Source organism: Morone saxatilis, unplaced genomic scaffold (genome assembly GCF_004916995.1).
Source record: "Morone saxatilis isolate NCDOM2014 unplaced genomic scaffold, NCSU_SB_2.0 Contig21, whole genome shotgun sequence".
Classification (NCBI taxonomy): domain Eukaryota; kingdom Metazoa; phylum Chordata; class Actinopteri; family Moronidae; genus Morone; species Morone saxatilis.
Genome location: NW_023339774.1, coordinates 5,942,951 through 5,968,430, shown reverse-complemented (window position 1 = coordinate 5,968,430; position 25,480 = coordinate 5,942,951). Strand labels below are relative to the sequence as shown.

The 25,480-nt window shown below is 43.2% G+C and overlaps 1 protein-coding gene across 1 annotated transcript in view; it reads left to right on the top strand.

Annotated features, from left to right (window-relative positions):
- Window positions 1-25,480, top strand: part of rxraa (retinoid X receptor, alpha a) — a 96,098-nt gene that overhangs the window by 9,556 nt on the left and 61,062 nt on the right. Inside the window, exon 2 of the mRNA XM_035668273.1 lies at window positions 15,886-15,999. Coding sequence (XP_035524166.1) covers window positions 15,886-15,999 — 114 coding nt within the window. The remainder of the gene's footprint in view (window positions 1-15,885; window positions 16,000-25,480) is intronic.

Below are 25,480 nucleotides of genomic sequence, written 5' to 3'. Positions count from 1 at the left end.
CTCTCTCACACACACACACTCTCTCTCACACACACACACACACACACACACACATGTGCTGTGGAGAATGAGAGTGGATGTTTATTACAGGATCCTAGTGGATGCTAAGGTGCCCTGGGGGCTATTAAAGCCCTCACTTAAAAGGCACTATCAGGGAACACTGATGTGGGCTGCTTGGGGGGCGGGGAGGGGGCTTGTAGAAAGAGAACGAGCGAGTGAACGAGAAGAAAGGGAAGAGAGAGAAGCCCTTGGAACAGCGAGCAGAAGGAGGGAATAAACAGAGTGAGCACATCTGGATTGCCTCAGCAGAATATTTGTGCAACATCTGGAAAAATTCCCTGGAATTCAAGGGTCCCCTCCTTTCATTTCAGTTATTTTTTTTCTCCCGTCTTTTCACTTCTTCTTCTTCGTCCTGTTTCCTGCATCTTCAAAGTCTCTTACCGCGGTGCGGCCGGCGCGTAAATAGTCCCGTAGTAATGCACGTTGAGCCCTCGCAGACTTTATAGCGGGCCAAATTGGGCCCATGTGACCAACTCCCCTTTGTGCAAGACCAGGCTAATGAAGTGGCACAGAAGTGAGAGGGCACCCGGCTGTGGACCCAGACCTCGGCCAGTGCCGGCCAAACACAACCCCTCGTAAAAACAGCCAAAAACAGGACAAAAAGATCCCCTCTACTCATAGACGGTAAACTTTAAATCCCAGCATGAAAACGAACCCCTTTGTTTTGTTTCCACCCAAGCTCACACAGACCTTTCTGCTGTAGCATGAAAGAGCCATTGTACATTATGATTAAAACACAAACAGGCTACCTCTGTGTGTTCATTTCCAAAACAAACGTAGCTTTTTCATGTATTAGTTTGTTGTCATTGAAAAGGACAGCGTGTTCTCCCTTTGATTCACGAAGTCCCCAGTGGGACGAGAAACCCTCTGCATTGAAACACCTTCAGTGCATTTGCATCACTCCGCTTTCACAGGGTGCACGCCGCCGTGTTCAGCTGCGGGGCCCTTGCAGTACATGAGAGATGCACGGCGAGGCTTTCGTCCGTCTCTGCGGCGAGATCACAAGCACGGTTCTCCCTCCTCTCCTCAGTGGCGGAGCGGAGCCGGTGTTCATTAGCGATTTAAGATTCAAATGAGCTCCGAGCGCCTCCTGTCTCACCTGGGCGAGGCCCCTCCAGGTCGGCGCCGCTGACAGGCAGGTAGCTTACTAGAGTCGGTGGGGGGCAAAGGAAGAGCGCGAGGGGTACATGCTAATGTGGCGACTGCCTGAAATCAAAAAAGAGATGCATCCCGGCTCCTTCTGAATTGGCTTCACAACTGATGCCCCCCCCCCCCCGAGAGCTACAGTATGCACAGGCAGCAGTAGGGCAGTGATCAGAGGGAGAAAGAAAGGAGGAGAGGTTGAGAGAGATGGGAGGAGGGGAGGGAGAAGGCATACTTAGAACCAGTGAAACGGAGGGATGAAGACACAAACCCGAGAGAAACCGTTAGAAAGGAATCGATGAGGACATTAACTGAAAATCGATTGAACGTCAAAATTATTTACCAAGAATAAACTCCCAACATTCCCAAGTTTCCCACCTGGGTTCCCTCATTATCCGGTTGTCTGAGTGAGGAGGCAAACGTGTCGTTGGTCAGTCGTTTCTCTTTCTACGAATACACTGAGCTGAGCATTTTTTTCCCCCATGTTGCTCCACAGTTGGCCTACATCTTTCTGCCTGACTGAACTGACAAGTCGCACTCATTTCTAGGAATGCTGATGCTGATGATGCGGTCTACTGTATGTGTGTGAGATGTTAGATTACGTACGTGCAGAGCAGTGTTAACCTGTTTATCGATATGAGGGTGCTGGCATGTCACAAGGTGTTATTTATAGCTATTGTTCAGGTAAAAGAAATACCAATAATACAAATATCCAGTTGGCAGTTTATGTATAGAAAGATATTGTTTAGAGCAGATTACAGATTAACCATTCATTTCTGAAATGGCTTTGATCTAGAGTACCATTTGCAGTTTGCGTTTTCTCCACAGTTTCGCCGTACTGATATTTATGAATATACACTAGGTACTAAGTGTCTTCTTGCAGGAGGGAGCACACCAGCCTTTCTATGAGTCGATACTTGGGCTGCAACTACTGTGATTATTATATCATCAATTCATCTGTCAATTATTTGTTTGATCCATTCAACTGTTTAATAAAGTTTTAGAAAATAGTACAGTTGTCTCTCTGGTCCGACAGTCCAAGACCCTAACATATTCACTTTACATGCTAGGAAACGGAAAAGAGAAAAAATGTTGAATAGTTTTTCTTGATAAATGACTTCTTTGATAATTGTTGATGATTGGTTTTATGTCTGTAAACTCATCAAAGAATTGCTTTAAGCTTGTACATAAAACACAAAAGAGGACGTACAGGGCCACAGTTCCAAACAAATACATGCAGGATTATTAATATTAGCATTTTCAGAACGAGACGCCTCACTGCTAGGCTTTGTCCAGACAGTCTGGGTCTGGGTTTCCTTTAACATGTGAGCGTAATACACACATCCTCTGCAGAATGACCTTGCTCTGGCTCGTCCACTTGCCCGTCTCTTGATACAAATGAACTTCGCTGTTTTGGGCCGTACCTTTTGAGAGGGTGCACCGTTGCTCCGCTCTAAGCCGATCTGACGGTCTGTCTCTCTTGGTCAGTAATTGTTATTTGAGATAAGAGTTTTTACCCTGGAAGGCAGATTTAGTATTTTTGGAGCAGCCTTATGCTTCGCTGGCTCATCGCATCTTGCGGCGTCTGCAGGTAGACGAGCGGTGATGTCATCGATGACATTTCAGTAGCAGGAGTTCGCTGCCAGGACCTGGACCTCGCTACAGTATCCAAATAAACCTGATTCTTTTATTTGATGCTCCTGATTATCACTAGGCAAAAGAAAAGAAACATCACACCGAGTGAAACGTTCGGTTGCCACTAAAATATCTTATTAGTAAAGATATTGCGTGGTGAAAACATTTTTTTTGTAACCTGGAAGGATGAATGTAAAAATGAAGCCTTTTTAAAATCCATCAGACATTCCTAATTCTGTGACATATGATACTTAATAATTACACTCAGTTTTCATGGAGATTTAAAGAATTACATTAAGCTCCCATCAGTCCATTCATGTAAGCGTGCACTGCAGTACGAGGGATGTCACGTAAGGTCACTTGTACATCTTCTCCTCTGTTTTTACACTCTGTGGATCTGATCTTCACTGCAGCAGCTGCCTGGCTTTATCTGCACTCTAAAACACAGTGGTCTAAATGCACTGTGCTGTGGGGCCCCGTGACCCCGAAAGCCCGGCGGTAAAACTGATTAGAGAGAAGAGCCACGTGTCGGTCTGGGTCGTCAGTGTCATTATATCACATTGATTGGCTCAAATCCGGCGGGGAATCTCCAGCGAGGGTTCACTCGCTGAAATTATGAGTAGCTACTAGCGAACAGACTCCTGTGCATCTCGCGGTGTCAGCTGACCACAGAGGTGAATGATGATTGATATTGAAGAGGCTGGCCTCCGGGGGATGGACTGAGCTTAGCCTGGTGTCCTCTGCTTGATTGGCAGCTATAGGTTCCTCAGTCAGTGCAACAGGGAGGAAGGGGCATTTTTTCTTTTATTTTAGCATCTCATGACACACTGTATGAAACTATTTATGCCTCTCAGTCATTTATAGGGCATTAGTCACTGAAGTGCCTCCTTTTTTTACCATTGAAAGCTTATTTTTACCTGATGTCTCTATAGTGAAATATTAACTACGACTGTGTTGTTGTTGAGGATACAGGATGTGACTCATTTAGCTAAACAACGCTCCTCACATTAGTTGCATCTGTGATGTACAGGGCAGCAAAGCCATACAAAATTGTATGGCTGCACAATAAGTGACACCGTTTCATTTATATGAAAACGAAACGGCCAAAGCAATGCTGTGGGGGCACTATTGAGTTAAACAAGTTACTCAATAGTTAAAAAAAAAAATGTTGCTGCATATTTGACATGTGGTGATATCAAAGAACCCCTCGCGTCGGGACGTGGGGCGCGCTTATGCAGTCTCGTTGTAAGAAGTTGAAATATGTGACATCTTTTAACATTTCCCCGTCATTTGCTTTTACTCCGGATAATGGACATTGCATGATACAGCCATTAGCCTGTCACAATGGAGCTACCTCATACTGGGACTGCGTTCCCTCCTGTTATGATCATTTTCATGCTATCTCAGGCTCTCGCTTTGTTTCCTGTCTCTGGAGGGAACGGCTCGCCCGACTCTTTAATGCCGTGTTTTTGTGCTCACTGAAAAGCCTCGCTTCCAACCAGAACGCAGTGCAGCATCACACTCACCGCACCGAACCTCATCCCCCGTGGAAGAGAAATCATTTATACATTTATAAACTACATTTGTTGTGTAAATGACCACATGCTGTAGGATATTTAATCCTGCCTACAGTCCATCCCAGTCATGTGACTTGACCTAGTTTTGTCTGCCTCCCTCTGCCTGTCTCTCCTCTGTTTCTCTCTTTCATTCTCTTTTCTCACTCTCTCTTTCTCCCAAAAGGTCTCTAAGCGTTCCTCTATTCTTCCCTCTATTCCTCTTTTCACTCTCATTTCTCCCTTTTCTTTCCCTCTCCATTCTTCTCCCTTTTTTCTCCCATGCTGCCTGTATTTCTGTTCCTTTTTTTAATGGCTGGTTTGTGTTTCCCCTCCGGGTGTGTTGATATCTGTAACTATGCGGCCAATAACCGTCCTTCGTTATGTACCGAATACAAACCAGTTGCAAAATATGAACGTAGCTGTCACTTGAAGGCAGTGACACTTACACAATGACTGCAGGTGTGAAAGCAGAATAAGAGTTATTATTAGTCATGAGTCATCCTCGAATTTCTCAAGATTTTTACCCTTGAGACGGTTACGCAAAAGCATTTCTGCCAGCTGATGAATAGTGAGCCGGTTAGATGTTGCAAACAGCTTTTATGTGTGTTTTCATCAAGCGGCGTTGTGAGGAATCGTATAGAGATTTCTCATCTTCTCTTTGGTTTTGCTGAGGCGGCTGACCTGTAAGCCCACGCTTCCTTCAGACAGTGATATAATGTACCTGAATGGAGCCTCATTCTCTAACTGTCATCCACAGACTTCAGTTGCCTCTTAACAGAAAGAGCTCTTATATGATTTTTTCTTTTTTTACCTCTCTTAATATACCGTCACTTTTTGACAGCAAAAGCTAGGGTTAGTCATTCTTCAGAAAAGCTGATAGTTTAGTCTCATGTCCAGGTTGTCAAATACTGAAACTTTGGGGTGTGGTAAATTTGAAACAAACAAGTTTCCCACACAACACAACCGGATGGCGTTGGAGCTCCCGGGTAATCAAACACGGATGCTTTGGGTTGCCAAAACGTCGACCTGGGAGTGAGACTCGACAATCATTATCATAATCATCATTAAATATTCATAATTACTCAACAACTGTTCTTCTCCAGACTGCTCCCCCCTTTAATACAGGATTATATTCCCGGCCATTTGAAGCAATGTTCTTCTCTTCAGTCCGAGCAGAGTCAGAAATGTTCCTGTCCAGCCAGTCTGCAGGGCAAACCTTTGACATGTGCTTACATTTAAGAGTACTTCCTCACCTTTGTGTGTTTGGGATGATGCCACTTGCTACAGCAACCTGCTGTTTGATATACCTGACAGAAAGACTAGAAGAGCCAGGCTAAATATTGCTGTCACATACGCTAAAGAGGGGCACATCTGTAAAATGCTTTTGAAAATATGGCCGTTGGAAGAGGATAGATGTTAAAATAGATAGGTAAATAGCTAGAGGGACATCGGCAATAGCAGCTGTAGCCTGCTTGGTTTGGTCGCCTCTTGGAATGCGTGGCATGTATCCATTCCTGAAGAGCACAAGAGATCACTCAGGCTTTGGAATAATACTCTAACCCGTAACAAGCCTCGGCCTCAGCTGTCTGTCCCAGTGAGCAGCGTGCGCTCTACGCGGCGGCCGTTTTATACATTTTACATTTGTATCCATACAAGCTATTTTCTGTGTTGCCATAACAAGCCGTTTCTAGGCCATTGCAGGCTGTTTATCTTTCTGCAAATGCAAATCAGTCACTTTGTCTAATGTAAAGCTCTCAGTGTCAGGGCTTTGGGAGAAAGAACTTTGAGTTTATTCAGTTAGCTGTTGCTATTTCAGAACAAATGACAAACCAATAAAAAATGTCTTTTTTTCTCTCTTCTCTATATTCCGAATGTTTAACTGTGACACTAGATTGGAGCATAGAACACATCATAAATCACATGTAGTAGCGCTAAATGCAGGGTATTATTTTGTATGGCTGGACAGCTCCATTATCTTGGAGATGTGGAGGATTTTTCCACCTTGAGCAGCGTTCGTTCTAGGGGTGAAAAAATGATTATACAAGAATGATTATTCTTGGTAAGACTCATAAAATGTAATGAAAGTCTTCATCATGAACCTTTTTGCAGGATTGGCCCATTTAAGAGGAATTATTTTACTGCTGACTTTTAAGGCTCAGCAAGGTCCGGCTCCTTGCCCCCTTTGTTTAAAATATTTTTTACATCACATGCATAAAGAGCTAAAGAGCAAGTAGAGATCCTTAGCCAGAGCTTTCCTGGACCTTCTCAAGTCTTTACTAAAGGTCTTTCCTTTAAACTGGCTTAGATGTTAAGTTTGGGAAAAAATTAATGCCATATTATTGGTTATTTCTTACTTAACATGTTTATGGACAGAGATTTCTTCAGTCCTCTAACACTTGGACTATAAATACAATGGTAAAATAAATACACCTACACCAAAGAACATAGTGTGTTCTACGTTCAGTCTCACACAAATACAAGTGGTGCCTTACTGAATTTCCTTCACCAATGGCTTGCTTGGAGCTTAGATGCCAGGTCGAAGTATGTTTATTTTCAAGAGTCAAGAGCACGAATGAAAAAAAGCTCATTCTCAAGGTACAGCGGCCTTAAGCCACGCCATTAATATGGGACCTGAAACGCTGATACTTGAAGGTTTATTCAGTGAGAGAGCCCTGTTGTCTCCATTCATTATCTTGGCCCAAACTCTTCATTCCAAAACTCGATTTTGCTCTTTAAGCACTGTTTTCCTGTCCAAGTCTTTCCCAGTCGAGCCTGGCTCAGTGTCATATAGCGATACTGAATCTGAGGTGTGCACTTTACAACCAATTTACTGTAGATTTGAAATCCTGGACCGGGATTATTTCAATATTTTTCCCTTCTGGAATCTACTCCCTAATGGAGTTTTACAGTCAACAGGCTGGAATCAACATTACTGGTTTTAAAATCCCCCATTCATATTTAATGCCTCCAACTTAAAGAGGCATTTTAGCCAAAGAGTGCACTTAATCCCTGTTTTTAAAAGTGTCCTACAAGTGGTCTGTCTTGTGTTATTCTTATTCTACTGTATTATGAATTTGTGTTTTTATTGTCGTTCTAGTTCTGGAGTGCACACCCAAGCAGAGCAGCTGCGGCTCCAGATGTTTTTGTTTCAGGTTTTGAATTATGTACCACTACATATTAATATGTTTCACATAACTGGCTCACTGTTTCCCATGATACATATATATATGGGTCTTTCTTTTAATCAGGCTTTTAAAATACAGCTGCGTTTTAGGAATGGCACATAATTACCTAAAGATCATTAAGAAGCATCTAAAAACATATACATAGTTACTTTTTTACTTTTTATTTATTTTCAGAACTTTTCTCTGTAGTGATAGACGGATTCATCAGTTGGCCAAGTCATTTTCATAGGACTAAAAGCCTAAAAAACATTCAAATTTGGGTTCATTTGGAGCATTAGTAAATGTGCCATGCCTGCTTGAGTGACGACAGTAGGAGCAGAGGGCCTTCGCGCCAACACCGTCAGAATAAGCCAATGTCAATGCAAGCCTTGCCTTTTGCATGCGTCGACCTTGTTTGGTGAATCTGGGTCAGAGTTCCAGAACAATTTGTTCGGAAGAGAGGAACACAGGACGTGGGTGGCAAGTTCTTCCTTCTGTTGTGTTAATGGCTGTTTGTACATGTTTACATCCTCTGTGCGTGGATTCAAGGTGTACTCGGCTGAGGCAGCAGGAGGAGGTTAATGCGAGACCCTGTGCTCCTGTAGAGATGGGAGTGTGGGTGTGTGGAGTCAATTTAGAAGGCTGACGGGAAGCGTGCTCTGGGATCTTCCACAAGGACTCAGGCAGTGAGTGGGGCACAGGTCGCTACGCTTTACCACACCTCACTTTCTGCCTTAGGGGACTTCTGCACTGTTGTTGATGCATCACATTTCCCCCCGCACAGAATATTCATCTCCGTACTGTGAGGCAGAGCTTCATTTAAAAAACATTTGATGGAAGTGATTCTCTTTGATCACTCCAAAACGTCAGCTACTATCAAGGGGAATGGAGGCCCTGAACTAAGGCCAGAACCATGTCCAGTTGCAACCATTAATCAAGGCTAAATATAACAACTCTGACGCTAGATTGAAGCAGCGCAATCCTCGGTAAATCCTGCAAAATATTGGATGAACTTCCACCCACAATCCATTAGAGGAAGCACATAAAACAAACTTTTATCTTCGCCTTTCTGGTAGTGATGTTTCGCAGCTGAGAAAGGGCCAGTGTGCGCTGTGCCAAGGGCTGTTGGCGTGGGCAGATAGTCCGTCATGTGAACGGCTACTGTAAAGATCAGCGGAGGGATAGTAGATTTGTAAATGCTTCCTTGTGTCCTTTCCAGGGGGGAAGGAGCCTCTTTTAACCCTGCAGCTTTTTCTGTGTCCAATCACACAAATTTGATTAGAGCCATTTGCCCAAGGAGCTGCTCTGGCTGCTGGGCTGCAGTGAGGCCCTTGTTCCCCCATTCGCCCTGGAGAAAGGCTGTGACGTGCACAAGCACTCTTTGAACCGGCCCCTTCCTTTCTTCCCCTCTAACCTCATTTATCACACTCTTTTAGTCTCTCCCTCCCTCCGCCCCCCACCCCTGTCTGTCTGTGGCTGCTCACAAATCGCCAGCCGTTGGCTTCATCACGTCACAGCAAGTGAGACAAATGACTGTTATAAATGATCATGAACCGCTGCTTTGGTGTCATCTAAGCTTAACCCCGGCACTTTGTGATGTTTTATACAGTGCCTCGAGAGCAGGCAATAATCATAATAATAAATGTGAAAAAAGGTGCACCTTAGAGACTGGGAGAAATGGAGCCACAGCTCAAACACATGGAAAAGAATAATTAGAAATTCCGAATAATCCTAGAATACTCTACTTTACAGCCGTTATGAGTGCAGGTGTAATGTGTGTGTCTGAAGAAATCGAGTTTGGTTTTTGTGTGTGTGTGTGTGTGTGTGTGTGTGTGTGTGTAGGGCGGGGAATCAAACCAAGATTAAAAATGTCTACACCAACCAATCCACTGACTGATGGAGGCGGCGGTGGTGGTGGGGGTGCGGGGGACATCGCAACGGAATTGGAAGAAAGCCTGTGGGCGGAGCTTTGTCAGCGGCGGATTTTGCCACAACCACAACCACACTTTCAACTAGTTGTCTTTTTGTAAAGTGACAGAACTATGTCTGGCTCTGTAACTCCGGTGTCAACAAGGGCTGCGGAACAGCAGCACAGTTTAATAATGACTGCTTATATATCTAAACGGAGAAGCTCATAAGTCAGGGTCTCTTAGCTCCACAAAGCTGCATCAAACAGGAACAAAGTAGTGTTGACGTGTGTTAATATATTTTAATGCATGTCTCTTGCTGCCATTTAAAAAAAAAAAAAAAAGTGTATGCTACCTCTGACATGCTAACCTTGATGTTGCTCAATGGTTTAATAAGTAAAATAAAAACTAGATTCAATCAATAGACTTCATCATTTTATTGAAGTTAGGGTTTAAATCATATCTAAATTAGTGAAATCACTCAGTCATTTTAATTTAGTGAAGGATTTTTCTATCAGTGTTCGTTAGAAGTCAAAAATAGAGATTTGGGAAAGTAACAGTCTATGGTTTGTAGATAGACATGTGCTGCTCAATAATAACAGACCTAAAGTTACGGTTTTACAAAGGTCATCTTTGTCAGTTCTACCTTTTCTACAGATGCCTCGCGGCTTCAAATGCCACACCAGGGCAACTGCCACTTTCATTATCCAGAGACTGTGTGAAAGCAGACTCAATTTCAGACAAAGTTTTTTTTTTGAAAGAGCCGTTACAGAAAGGTGCTCTTGTTCATTTCAAAAGCGCCTCAGTTTGGGTCTCGCAAAACACAGTGGCTTAATAAGTCATTCAATAAAGCTGTCCAGTTAACTTTTTATTGCCAGTGCAGACCTCAACAGCGGTTGGTTTTGTGACTCATGACTTGAGAGACAAATGCAAGTTGCAGATTTTAGTCACTTTTGTTTTCCAGCGAAGTGAGGACTACTCATAGCATCAACCTCGTTGTCATTTTGTGAAGGGAAGTTTTGCTGCAAGTGATTTGGTTTGTTGTGGCTGAACCTGAGGATTATGTCTTCCAGCCAAGGTCTGCATGGGTATCTGTTTCTGGAGATTTTGTCTAACCTTCCATTAGGGCTACAAAAGCCCCCAGGTGGCTGCTGTTGCCCTAATTCTTCAAAGGCAGAGCAAATTATGGCTCTAAAGAATCTGTTGCTTCAGTAAAAAACAGGTTGGCATTCAGTGTCTCCACGTACAAGCCACTTGTAGGCACTGCAGGTTTGACACAGTATACTAAATAATGCAACATAGTACAGAGACCTGTAGGTCCTTTTTGCCCCCTTGTTCATCTAAGGTCACCTTATGTCCTCAGAGTCAGTTCACCTGCTCCCATTGACCTGTCCTGTTTGGCTGTTTAGGGACCCTCATGGTCTCCGTAATGGGGTCTAACTAAGGGTGGAAATTCAACCCAAAGGTATTTCTCAAACTGAAAGAAGGTGTGTAATCAGTCCAGACAGCCAGAGATGCATGTAGAAACAACAACAAAAGGATTTACACGCGTGTAAAATATGTCAGAGTTTTTTCTATCAAGTGTATAATAGTATGATCAGCATCTGAGTATTCCCTCCAGCAATCTTTATGAGGTTTGCTTTGTTGTCGTGATAGATCTGTTCAGGCTTTGTTCTCGTTGAGATAAATAAGAGCTAAGAGGCATGTTTGAATGTTTTTCTTCTTCTTCAAAATGGAAAAGGGGGAGGGAAGACAGTTTGCTGATGGAGCAGATATGCTCAGGAGCAGCTCGGATGCTTTCCATGCTGTCGGGGATCAGAGGGGGATGAAGCGCTCAGAAGTGTTTGATTATCAGCTGATGGGTCCTAAAGTGTGTTTTAGCTCCTCGCTGAAATGAAGAGAAGGTAGTTCATGCACATAGGCTTTGTCGGAGTAGTAATTGTTGGTGTAATGAGACGGTGCTGCACGGGATTAGCTCTCTTTAGGGAAAAGCAAACATCAGAGCATCATTAAGTTTTGGACTTGATGCCTTTCGTTTAGAGGAAAAACAGCATGAAACACAAACGCAAAAAGCACTGACGTAGTGGTGATTAGGCCTGCGTGTTAGAAAATAAAGGAAACATTTCCTAGCACAAGCTCCCAGAACTGAGGTCTTCAAATTTCTTGTTTTGTGTGAACAATAGTCAAACCCCCCCCCAATACTCAGTCCACTGATGTAAAACGCAGCGGAAAAGCAGCAGAAGTAACTGGAAACAGCAAATAGGAGACATTTTTGCTTGATAAATAGTTTTAATGGTTAATCAATTATCTAAAATTGCAAATACATTTTAGCTTAAGCAGACTAATTGTTTCAGCACATGCTGGACACACTGTCGCATAAAGTACAGACATAGTGCCGATATGTAGTCTCAGCATGTCCATATTATTACATGTACTCAACAGAAATTTCATAATTCATAGTGAAGTATTCTGTTGGAGGAAATAGTATGTTGAAGAAAGAGAAAATCCAATAAAATGGATATCTCAGGGACATGTGGGCAAACACTTGATGAACCGACTCCAGTCTTCAAGGCCGTTTTGGAGGACAGGCAGGGGGAGGGGAGCCAGTGTAGAACTTGCTCTCTCTCATACAGCTTTTCTTTTCCTCACGTGGAGCTTGGATCCTTCCTGAGAACACTGCTGAAGGTGAATGGCATTCACGACAGTAACCGTGGCGATTGATGGCTCATCTGCTGGCCCGTCCTGCTGCACGCTCTACCAGGACCGTATCCCCTGGAGTCCCACGTGGGAAAGGCCTTTTTTTATTTTATTGCACCTGGGAGATGCATTAAGGTCCAATGAACTTTGACCTTGGGCTTGATCACCCTGGCAACACGGGACACGAACAATCGTTACGCTTTAGGAGAGCTCGGCTGCGATCGCGCTCATAAATGCTTGAATGTATTTCATTCAAAAGACTGGAGTTTGTGGGATCTTGTAAAGTCTGAAAGCACTTTCACTGATGTGTCGGTGATAAATGACAATTGTCCATCAACGGAAATACTTTTTGGGTTTTGTTATTATGGCAAATTTACACACCTTTGTTTCATTAGAACCTTGTCATTAAGCCTGTCTTTTATTAGCCGTATATCAATAGAAAGCATTCTTTCATTAGTGGACCATCTCAAAGGCCTGCCTTCATTAGCACTAGGTTGTAAATGCTGGATGCGATTTCATTAGCAGCCCATCTTTAATGAGAAGACCCCCGGCGTGTTTACATTTGCTCCGATGCCCCACGACGGCTCGTAAGGATAACGCTGATTGGCTGCCGGTGTGGGGAGCGTTTGAGCCTGTCCCTCCGAAGATTGGAACGTACAGTTATTAAAGCCAATGAGATCCTTGCTGCTTAGAAGAGAAGAGCAAGATCAAACATTCCTGTAATCAGGGTCCTGCTGAAGACATATTGATGCGGCGTGATAGAGATGATTTATAATGACAAGACATGTACCAACCTCACCACTCATGACAGCAGATCCTGAACCTGCACATACACGCCCGAGCTCCTGCCGCACTTTCATCATTTACTCCAAGACCTGAAAAGTAAAGCCCCTCACTGAAAAAGATTTACGATGCCAAGAGGAAAAAGACACCTATGTGCTTTCTCAAATCCATAGGATTCAGATCTTTTTTTTTTTTTTACAACTGTCAGCTAACCTAATGTTTGATGCTACGGCTTTTGTAATTCGATTTCTCAGAAAATGACCAAGTTTCATGTAACTTATAGATCTGTGTATTTACATAGAAAATAACAAAGGCTAAAGTTTCGTTTTCTCCGATGCTGAGATCAAGTTCAGGGTCAAACTAATTTGTTCCATTTTCTAGCTCTAGTCTTCAAGCTTTAGGTGAACTTCCAAGTGTTTGAACAGCATACTTTAGCATTGCTCCGTCCCGTGGGAACATTATTCTGCTGGATGGCTTGCAGTGCTGGGCTCTTTTTGTGGGGGAGCTGCTGTCTGCTTAGTTTACTCCTGATTTTGGAAAAGTTGAACTTGACTGCGAGCCTGGGCTCATATGTTAATGCCTTAATGTTCAGTGACATTGCTTAGAGCTCTATACCATGTGTCATTGTTTGCCCTTCAACCCCTTTGTACAACCAGGAATGTGCTAGATTGTAGTAGACGGAGCAGGACTTTTTTGAATCAAAATTTCACGAGATTCTTTTTATTTTCGCCTCTCACCCAGGGCGCGCGCACCTCATCCATGACGCTACGCTATGAACATTGGAAATCCTCTCTTGCTGTTGATGTTTTTTAGTGTAGATTCTCAGTGCTTTGAAGATAACCTTAAATATTAAGGTGTTCAGATTAGAAAAGATTGAATGGCTGATTTCGATGTCCTTTCGTTAGTTCATTTTGTAGCAGACAAAATGGAGTCACAATTATAATGACTTTTTATCTCTAATTTATAAGCTTTTGTTGTCTTGTGCTTTTTGTTGTGTAATTTCAGAAATGGTTGCAACACATTCTGGATCTGGATTCTATATTGTTTGCGTGCAAGCACAATATCAAACAACTTCATCATCACCCTCTTCAGCGTGGCCTTTGAGTTCTTGCGTCGGAGTGATGACAGATGGATATCTTAAAATTTTGGCAAATCATACTCTCGATTGATAGATTGCACCCAAGCTAACAGGAAACACATGTCTGATTGGGTTGAACAAATCCCTAATCTAATAAAAACTCAATCAGAACCTAATCACACACACACACAGTCTTGACTGGAGTCCAGTCCTCTCTTAAGATGTCATTATGTAGAATCACCAACATAAATTGTCACTACATTTCACTCATATCCTTCCAACAGCTCTTCTCTTGGTTTCAGATGACATTTCCCAACATCTGATAACAACAAAAGCATTACTGTGCTCAGCAAACAACGAGATTCAAACATGTTTACTTGTCGTTTACTGAGACAGTCGGAGTGCCCTCCTAGTCTGTTTTATTTAATTCACGATCTGCAGGATGATCTCAGTCTGTCTGCGTTTGCTCTTGCTGGTCCAGACTTGCTTTGCCTTGTCAGTCCCCGCTTCATCCGTAATACTAATCAAAGCTTTGAAGAATGCATCTGACATGAACCCCCCCCCATCCTCTCACATCCACATAACTGCACACACTCACACTTACACACCCTTTATAAGCAGAAAGTATCAGCATCCCAGACAGCTTATCATGGGGAACTAATTCAATATCCCTTTGCCTGTTTTAAATGTCATTCTCTGAGCTCATCTGGAGTGACATGTTTTTCATGGTGGCAATAAAGGGGCTTTATTGGGCTCAGAACACAGTGATGGGGGGAGGCTGTTGCTCTCGATGTCTGCTGGAAATCTAAAGGTCCTCATGAGGAATGAATAAAGTTTGGATTTGCAGTGATCTGCAGATGCCGGTGAGATTCGCACGAGCTACCCGGTCGATAAAGACAGAGCGAGTCCTCATTTGAGTGAGAAAAGTAAAGTTCACACAGAAGTTTTTCCACTTTGGCTAGAGGCTACGGTGTCAATCAAGACATCAAATGCCACTCATATGCCACTTTAATTCTGCAGTATTTAAAGATATTCAGGAATTTTCAAAGGTCATTAGTGTCGGGGTGAGTGCTACAGGGTCAGAGTTTTGGCACATATTTGGTTCCAAATTTCTCTTGTATTTACTTTTTATTCTTTATTCTCCCCCCTTTGTGTGTGCTGTAATTTAAAAAAAAAATCCCCCAAAACAGTTCTATTTTTGGCAATCTACTGTAGGTTTATTTGTTGCTCTTCCTGTTTGCTGGATAATGTCAGTGACGGGTGAATTCTGCTCCGGAGGGGGTGCAGCCTACTCAGTTGCTTCATTGTGCTGGATAATGACTTCCCTATTGAAAATGACCTGCTTGACCCCGGAGACAGACAGTAAGACGGCCTCGTCCAGCCCCTCGAGGCACCTCGGCCGAATCTGGCGTTTCGCCTACACTGGGCTGCTAACACCCACTTTTCATCCTCCTCCAGTGCAGCCTTACCCCGGTATTCTGCCGGCTGTGTCCACATTCTGGAGGCCTCGCCCTGGGTACAGCCACAGAGTTGACATGAGCAGTGAGCTGGTGTGGTGCCACCGGTGGAGGTTAGGGTGAGGGCCAGCCAGCCACAGAGCTGTAAATGTGAGAGGTTGGCTGGGTCTGATGGTGGCACAGTGCTGGCGGGAATATATTTCTTTGTAACTCGTTTGCTCCTCACCCCATGACCGTCAAACAAAGGGCCCCGAAAGGCAAATTCTCAATTTTGCCATTTCCCTTGTTCCGCCAGAGTGGGCCTTTGTTATATCAGTGTTGCATGCTCAGAAGAATCCTCTTTTTATTCTGTTTCTTCATCTTTTTCTTTCTGTCTCTAATTTTTCTTCATCTCTTCCGTTACAGGGTTCCTGAAGCCCCAGTGCTCGTTGGCTCCTCCAATGCAGCGAGGACGCTCAGGCGAGGCTTGTTCCTGTTTCAGTGGCATGTGTCCCCTCCATCAGCGTCGCCTATCCTCAGGTAACACTGACTGTGCAAACAAACCTGGTGCTTCTTGGGTACTTGTCGCTTCGTGTGTAAAATGTAACGGAATGCACTTGTCCTCATTCATTATTATTGTGTATTCTTAGCTAAGTAGGGGGTGGATGCATTCAAGGATGGTTCAACTGATGGCTCAGTTGCAGGCTATAAAAATTAGTCATGAGAAGTGCACCTCATGACCTGATGCAATGAGACTGTTTAATCATCCCAAATAATATCTCATCTCATTGGATTTAGTCTGTTTTCAAGACAGATCAAAATGATTTCAGACACCAGTATGTAGTTATGTAGTTTTAGTTTTATTAGGTTCAATTGAGATAATTATGATGTGATGCATTATTTGTGCATGTTCTGTGTTTTGAAATAATTAACAATATTAATCTTTAAATGGAAAAAAAGCTTTCTAAACTCATAGAGAAGCTTTTGTCTGGATCTTATTTCAGTTTCTATGATATTTAGTTTCTTCATACATTGGAAAGTCTTGCTTGTTTCTGCCACACAAACACACCACCGCCTCCGCTCAGAGGTGTGGCTGGAGGAAGCGTATGCTTAAAAGTGTCTTTACATGTCGAGCCCCAGTGATGGACAAGTCAACAGAGGCGCTCTGAGGTTCGCCCCAGTCAGCCCTTCTACCAGCACTCACAGGCAGGCAGGGTCTGACATTAGTGGATATTCTGAACCGAACCGTCTGCTGTGTGGACAACGAAATAGGGGACGGAGCTGTGCAGAACATGCGGCTCACGCTGATACATTTATCACTCCATCCCCAAGGCTCGCTCCTTCTGCAGTGTCAGTGCTGCGACCAGCTGAGCTGCCTGTCATGTGATGGGAGCATGACTCGTTTGGCAAGACAAGAGCAGCTGTTTGATTTTAAAGTTACAGAAGATACATTTTCTATCTCTGAACTAGAACTCCTTAGTCCTAAGTAGAAGCACATTCAGTATGTTCATTGTTAGTTCTCAACTGATGTCACTGAACAAAGCTTTACATGTAAATAGAGCATATCTTAACATCTTATAATATATTGTGGATAATACAACTCCCTAATAGAAACCAAGTGCTTTTCCTCTTTGTCTTGTTTTGAATTAGCTCAGGGTTTTGTCCATTTGTTCCATTTTGCGCAGCACTACAGATGAATCGGACTCCTTTCTGATTCACTTGATTTAATTCTTCCTTACTTGAAGTGCTCTTAGCTACATTAGCGGAATTTGCTGGGTGAAGTGGTTCATCGGATTAAAAAAAGGTACAAGTAAATATCAAATGTTCTGTTAAATCAATCTTGCGGTGTTCATTAAATTTTTTTGTAATCTGTTTCAAACCAGGACAAAGTATTTAAAACACTTGTTGCATGTGCATTTCCTCTTTAAGACCGCTCTCACAACCAACAAAGAAATCAAGGTTCTGTATCATAAGTTATAGATAAAAGCAAAAATGAAAAAATCCGTTCAATCTTTCTTTTTTTTAGTACAATCTAAATTTGATAAGCAAAGAGATAATCCATGCTTGTTTCTTTCTTTTTAGTCAGTATCAAAACTGCCTTGAGGTCTTTCCATAATTGAAATCATTCCTTTATATCTGTGAATAGGCCGCAAAAAAAAAGACACAATCAAATTTGCCAATATGATTAAACTGATCAAATCTATGTCTGCACACATGTTCTTGTCTCTTCTTAGTTTTTTGATTATAGTGGAAGGTTTTCCCTCAAGAATGAGAAACACGACCATCTTTAATGACCTTGAAAGAGGTCATTTAAAAGAAAAAGCGGAAATGTGAATGGGTTGTATAATGGTCAATCACATTTGATACCCAGACAGTGGAAACAGTTTTTGCTAATGTCGCTAGGTCGTTACGTGGACCATTCTGTAACTGGAAAGGAAAAGTTCAAAACAGGACACTGATCTTGAAACTGCAGCAGGGACACAATTCCCATCTGCCCCAGTGGTCTCTCTCTTGGACATCTCAAGATAAAAAACCTACTTGCATGTTTGTCTAAGGTTTAGAAAGAAAGGATTCTGTCCTACTGTTTTATCCTCTTTAAAGCTAAATCTCTTATTTTTTATCTTCGCAAGATCACAGATTTTTATTTTTCCAGTGGAGACAAGAAGAGAACCCACCACCCTCTCTTTCACAGGCAAATACTTTTTCATGGACAAGTTTCAGCATGATCGGTGAGGTGCAGTTTTTCCACCAGCCCCACCACCCCTATCTATGTGTACTTTTTGCAGAGCTATCTTGATTGATTGCAACATTTTTTACTGTCACAGCCTGCAGTAAGGGTGGATGTGTTTCCTGAACAATTAGGAGCATCTGGATTAGAAGTGTAGTCTTGCTGAACTATGTCAAAGGTTTTCCTTCTTTGTGTTGTGGCTATTTTAAGACCTGTAGCACACATTCGGATACAAGTCGCATTAGATTATTTTGTCTACCTCTGTTTCAGGGGCAAATGGAGAGGAGAGGGGGAGTGAAAGTGTTGAAAGAAGGCGGATTTTACTATCCTTTGTTGTTGCTGTTCCACTACAGGAGATGTTAAACCAATTCAGTGGTGTGTTAAATTCTCCCTGAGAAGCCAAGAGCAGAGTGTACTTCTAGAGAAAGTGAAGTAACTGTTAAGTCATAGCAGCAGAGGTTGGACAGCCGCTCTGGAGTCTAAAGTTTATAGACCCTGTAATAATCATGGATCTAATTATGGAACGTGTTACTATAAATCCACCAGTGTCCCCACATTGTGTGATTGTCCTCCAATCTCGACGTTCCAGCCGCCCGACGACGGCCACAATGACAAGCTGCTGTGGGAGGTGCGAGGCATGTAGCGGTGACCAAGCAGGAGGTTTCTGGGAAGGTTTGCGAGCCGTATTCAGCAGCGATCCGCTGAACTCCAGGCCGCACACTGATGTGGCCAGGCTCCGGTTTCAGTGGTTTTACATTGTTTAGGCTTTTCAAAAACAAACTCTTACTGGAAAGGGACTGTGAGAACCGTAGTGTTCGGGACTTCGCTTTTCCGCAGGGTCATTTCAAAAAAGCAATCATTTACTGTTTTTTTTATGAGAAAAAGAAGCCATGATGGGAAAAAGTTTTCTTTTTTCTTTTTTGGAATTGTGGTGTATGAGGTGAGAGAGAGGGAAAGCATAAAAGAGAGACGGCATTGAAAACAGGGCTTTTTGAAAAGGCCCTCACAATGCAGGCCTTGTGCTGTGATTTGGTCTGTCCTCACCGAGCTGAGCAGAGGAATGGAAAAGATTATCCGCAGGAATGTCTGGGGTGCCCTCAAACGGAGCGGGCCGCGTGACTGGCCAATGGGAGAGAGGCCTGCAGAGCGGCGGGCTAATTTTTTCCTGATGAACTCAGCCGCCTGCTCCACAATGCAGTCTGATTGCCAGGGCTGAACCCACATATGGTCTGTGTTTGGAGGGTCCAAATGACAGGACCAATTCTGCCTGCAGAGAAAAAGGGGGTGGGGGTGTTGGACGTAGATGATTTTTACTGGCTCCCCCACTTTTTCTATTTCATTAGCTTTGGATGTGGCTGAGTGGTGTGCCGGAAACGCACCAACATCAGGACTGTCCCGCCCTTTGATTCTCGCTACCTGCTGAGATCAACCTACCAGGTGTACTGTTGGCTTTTGATTCATCGTTCTGTATCGATGATGTTTTGTTCAACTCACATAATGCCCAAAGCCAAGCCACATTAGTGCTGCAGCAGTCCCACTTCATTACAGTGCCTATGAATTATCTCACTGCCTCACAAATCCTGCCAATTAATTTGGAACCCATTTACTATTCAGAGTATTTGGAAAGAGGCTCCGTTGCTCCTCCACGAAGCGGGCCAGAGTAAACTGCAGGGAAATGCAAGTGACACAGCTCCAGCTCCGTGATAGGAATGTGTGTGTACGCGCTCATTGTTTTTCTGTGTGGTGCTTTTTAGCATCAGCGTGGTAGTAAAAAGCCATGTGGTGGGCCTCTGGAGAGAGGCAGCATGTGTTTGTAGACCTTGTGGTCACACAGCAGGGTTTGAGCGTAGAGGTTGGAGTGGGGAGACGAAGGAGGCTAAAGAGGGAGGTTGAGGGGAGGGGTGGCGTGGAGTTAAAGTGGCTCCCGGCTCCTCATATTTCCCATCGCAGGGTCCTACAGAGGTGAGGAGGGTCACAGAGAGGGAGCTCGTTAGCCTCAGTATGCTCCGTGCTCCATGCGCTCTAATTGGCTGGCCGGAGTCAGCGCTCTCCCTGGCTGCTTCCTATTAGGTCAGGAGCCAAAGGGGTCGGAGGACGCCAAGCTGCCGATTATGGGCCCTGGCCCCCATTCATGCAGGATGCACAGGTTATTTTTAATACACAAACTCCAACTATCCAGACTCATCTTAAGCAGCGACCAGCTAATCTCTGCTTTTTTTTCAATGGTACGGTATTTACTTGAGGCCAGAGGACTGGGGTTTGTCATAACGGGGATAAGAACTGCCAAACTGTCCAGTTAATTAGGTGTTTTAATTTGTATTAAACTTATCAAATACTGTGAGATATATTGGCTGTGGTTGCCAAGATATACAAACGCCTCATGCTCTTTAAAATGATTTTGAAGTTCCTGACATTTAAAAAGGCTTTATTCATTTGTTGTAAAAAAAAAAAATGAATTAGGGTGGGAAGCATAAATGTAACCAAGTGAAGTGAGGAGGATATTTTAATGCATGCCCTTGTCCCTTTATATTTAAACATAAGAACAACAATAGCATTCTAAAATCCAGCCTGATTAGTATCTGTCCCTATTCTGTTAAATCACATAACAGGGAGCCTCATTGTTGAGAAATCTGTCATCTACTTGGACACAACTTTGTTGCAGTGTATTTACAAAACATCAAGCTTGATGTTAAATGGCAGCTATTAATAAAAAAAAGAGAGAAATATAGCTTCTGTCACTTATTACATTTTGAAGAAATTTACTTTAGTTTTAGGTAATTTATTGCAGAACCAGTGAGTTATAATTGCAAAAGCCAAAGTACAATAAAAGCTTAAAAGAAAATGCAGAGAGAGCAGAACTTTTCAGCTGAAAACATCCTTCTGGTGAATCTGGAAACAAGGTTCATGAGAGCGGTGAGACCACAACAGCAAAGTTACAGGATATAAAGCCAAAACAATGAGCTGAAAGATGCCAAAATGTCCCATAGAGCTAAAGGGAACAGTTTGTCACTACGAGCGCCACCTTTCACATTAAACGTAGTAAACTGATCCATTGTTCATATGGAAATATTGATTAGAGAAGCTTTAAGGACTGATAGACTTTGAAAGGTTGGCACAGTTTATTTCTTGATTTGTCTGATAATAAGACATTTACTCTTTCTTCAGAGTATGTTCTTTTTCTGTGTGTTTGTGCTGCTCTGTAACTAATCATTTGATCTAATAGGGGAGTCACTGAATATTCATACCTGTCCATCATGTCTGCCAATGGGATTCCCCAAAGTAACATGGCCCCTGGTGGCTAGCTGCCATGGCAGCAGCAGCAGCAGCTGGATGCGTCTGCAGAGATGGAGGTCTCCATGCTGGCACAGGGTGACTGCAGCCATCCACGGCGGGTCACTAGAAATCAGAGCGACTAAGCCTTTGATAACTCTCTGAGCCTATAATCCCCCAGCAGCACCATCAGAGGGAAATGCTATCTCATTGTTACAGCTCAAACTCAGCAGAGAGAGAGGTGAGGAGGCAGCCAGGGACACGGGGGGTGGTGGTGGGGCAGACAGGAAGTGGTCGTGTCTCTGCTATCGTGCATGATTGTCATCTCCGCAGTGTAATTGAGGGTGGTAGAGTCATGGGTTGAGAGATGAACTTGAATTTTAAATTGAGCTTAAATTCTCAAAGGCTATCATTATCATGGTAGTGCAAAGGAAACAACATTTAAATTTGAATTATCAGGAGTACAGCATATTTTAATGCCTAATGAATTTTTGAGCTGAATACAAATTTATCCATTGTTACTTCTGCTTTTAAAATCAGAGAGAGTGCTCTTTGTATTCTTTGAAGCCGAAAACAGTTGTTTTTTGTTTTAAATTCATTTTCTGTCGCATCCCTAGTTATATTTAGCTTTACAATAATGTATTCTCTCAGAGGCAGTTTACGCAGATGAGGTGAAATTTCCCTCTGCCACAGATTCCAGCTCTCCTCGGAGTTGATCCTGACCCGTTGAGTGAGGTTTACATTGCACTGTGTGAGGCTTTGCAACTGGAAAAAAAGGAAGGAAAAAAAAAAAAAAGCCCAAGCCCTGAATTTTTTATTAACATCAATTAAACATGAATAAGCAAGTTCTCATTCTTCAGGCCCCATGTTGCCTAACACAGAACAGTATGTTAATCACAGTAAAGCACATTGGGTATACCGCTAAAATATATGGGCAAATTAACAAATGGCATTAATACAAATGAATATGTACGTCTTAACCCAGATACCGCAGTCCTGATTCTACCTCTGCTATGGCCAGCTGATAGATCATACACTGCAGTGTTGCTCCCGCTTTTCCTGGCAGCATAAGCCTGATCCTGACTGTGGAGGGGCACCGGCCTCCTCTAACCGCAGGTGAACTTTTGGAGGATTGGGATATGAAAGAATTTGGATGGATGTATGTCACATTTGCAAAGGAACGGTTCGACTGGCTCATGACACACTGCACTCCACTGTGCAAACAAACAGTGGGAAATGTGTTCTTTGTGTGCAGAGAAAAACACCGCAGGCGGCAATAAATCAGGAAAATAAAATGGAGAAAAACATTATTTACTCTCAATAAAGAACAACAGTGGCGTGATAGATGAACATGATGAAAAACGAGAGTGCAAAGTAAGACGTGATTTTCACTAAAATGATGGAGAATGCAAAAGGTTTGCGCTGAACATCTGGATCAGCTAACAGCAGAAAGACCAGATATTTGGACAAGGCCAGACCAAAGGAAGACGCCAATTTCTGTGATTTATTTATTGAGTCTTATTTTCTTTCGGAACCATGCGTTTTCTGGTTGTTATGCTTTGCTTGCAACATCCCACGCTGCTTTGGTAACAATGAAGAACAACAACACAAGAATGCAGGAACATTTCTCTTGGCCTTAGTAACTTGTAATGTCAATTCTGCAGCTTTGACGTTGGCTCACAGCGTTTGATTACGTGGCATTAGACTTTGTTATTTTCCTTTTTATTATCAGCCTCTAAAGTGTAATGCGATTCACCAAAACAGCAGAGTTTCTACATGTCCATCTCAGTCCGCTTCGTGTTTGTTCACTGGCCTGTGTGTTAAATAGGTAGTGAGGGAGCTCAGGTGTCCTTTTAGAGTGGACTGGGAGCCTGATGCTGTCAGCGGCGGCTCTGGCTGTTCCTCCTCTCACTATGGTCAGTTGCCTCTGTCCTCGTCGATGGGAATTTGAAGGGCAACGGCAGCTACAGATCATCCGACTGTGTGCCTCCCCCCCCTACCCGCCCCTGGAGAAGGAGAAATGGGAGAGAGAGAGAGAGAGAGAGTGACAGCCAAGAAAAATGTTTAGCTGAGTAGGTCTTGATGTTCAAAAGGTGTGATGTCTTCAAAATAGATTGTTTTGCTTGTTTGTTTTTGCAGGATCGTATGAGCTACTTTGAGTCTTTTTGAGGGGGTGGGCGACAAGGAATTATAGATGAGATAATACCACCACGTTCAGCATTCGGATACTGTAGCGGCTCCATCTTATGTCTTTTTTATGTTTATATAATATACGGTTTGGTTCTTTAATATCTCTATCCTGCATTAAAACATTACTAGACGAGACATAGTCCTTGTAGTGTTGTACTACCTCTATTTGTTATGTAGAATGGAAATCTTATCAGCGTGTTCCATTTAAAATCGTCTGTGTACGAAGACAGAGACAAAACTGTCCAGAGGAGTCCTACTTTCCACAGGCTGGAGCCACGCTTGACCATTTAGCTCGCTTCGCCCAGGTTTCCTTCCTTACGCTTCTCGCCCTGTTAAGCCGCCTCTGCAGATGTATGCCAATCTGGCTCTTGTCCTCTCCCTTACCTCATTTTCCACAAATTTCCGGCAACCACAGCTGCACGGCACGTTAGTCAATTTAGTCAATAGGGTCTGCTCAGGTGAACTGTATATGGAGACTTGGACACGGTGCTCCGATGGTTTGGAGCCTCTTTCATCATGCTAGTTACGCTGAAAACAGTCCCATTGAACTGAGCCGCCTGTATGGCAGTAACGCTACTGTAAAAATGGTCACTTTCTGAACCAGTCTCCTCCACACATGCATTGCCCACCCCATCCCCGTCTCTCTGGCCCTAACGAAGCTCCTGGGTGCACGGTTTAAGGAGGGCAACAGTCTCTCCCATGAAGTTGCTCAAGTGAAATGATCTCTACGTGATTGTCTTGATAAGATCTAAGTTCCTAGCTTTGTGTATAGTAATTTTCTGGATTGTATTACCTAATCTATGGGGATGGAAATATATGATTCAATAGCCCAGAAAAATTCTTCTTGTGATTGGACCATGAGTCAATACCAACACTTAATTGGTTCTAGTTTATCACCATAAGAATAAGTGGTTGTATGAGGATTAAAGTTTCTGTAACAACTATTGTCACTCGCGGCTTTATTTTTGCCAACAAGTTCAATGTGTCTGTTCTGGTCATGCTATATTCTGCCAAGTTTAAAAGTGATGTTATGACATCCTCAAACTAATCACGGATGATGCAGTACTTAACCTCACAAAGCAGGTTACCAAAATACAATTGAACCATTATAGATACCCTCACATGGTTGGGTAGAGTCTGATTTTTTGCTCCTATACCTCGAAACACATAAAGGTGGCAATTTAGTAATGTTATCTTCTTAATCAAAACTGGTCTTGGATATCGCAGTCCGTGTACTTGACTCCCTCCGGTATCATATGATTTCTGTGTTTGCTTTGGTTAAATCCCTAGAAGCTTGGGAGTAGTTTGGCCAACCCAGCAGGTGGATAAAAGTGTTCACCGGCCGCGACAGATGCTGCCGTTGGGAAGAAATTCGCTGGCCTTGGATGATTTTATTTATTTTCTAGATCTAGGCAGGGGGCTATGTCTAAGGACCTTAGAAGTCTGCCGGTACTCTCACTCCAGATCCTCCACACTGTCGTTCTCCTCGCCAACAGCTTTGATGTGCTGGCTTTATTAGGTTTTTCTCCAAAGTTGACACGCGGGGATTAAAGTGGAAACTCAATCTCCCCACACCTCTGCAACCCCTTAGAAATGGGCTGTTGACTTCACCAACACTATCATTTACACACAGTTACATTCGAAAACTTGGAGAGTAGGTGGCCTTATTCATGTCATGTTTTCAGATAGGGCTATAGCTAACAAGACTATACAATGGTGGGAACTGGCAAGGGGCGAAATCCTGGTTCTCAAATGAAAATAGCAAATAACACCAGTGGTCTTCTGCAGTTTAGCAGCTGCTGATCAGTGCAGCCATCAGTTTGTTTTCTTCTG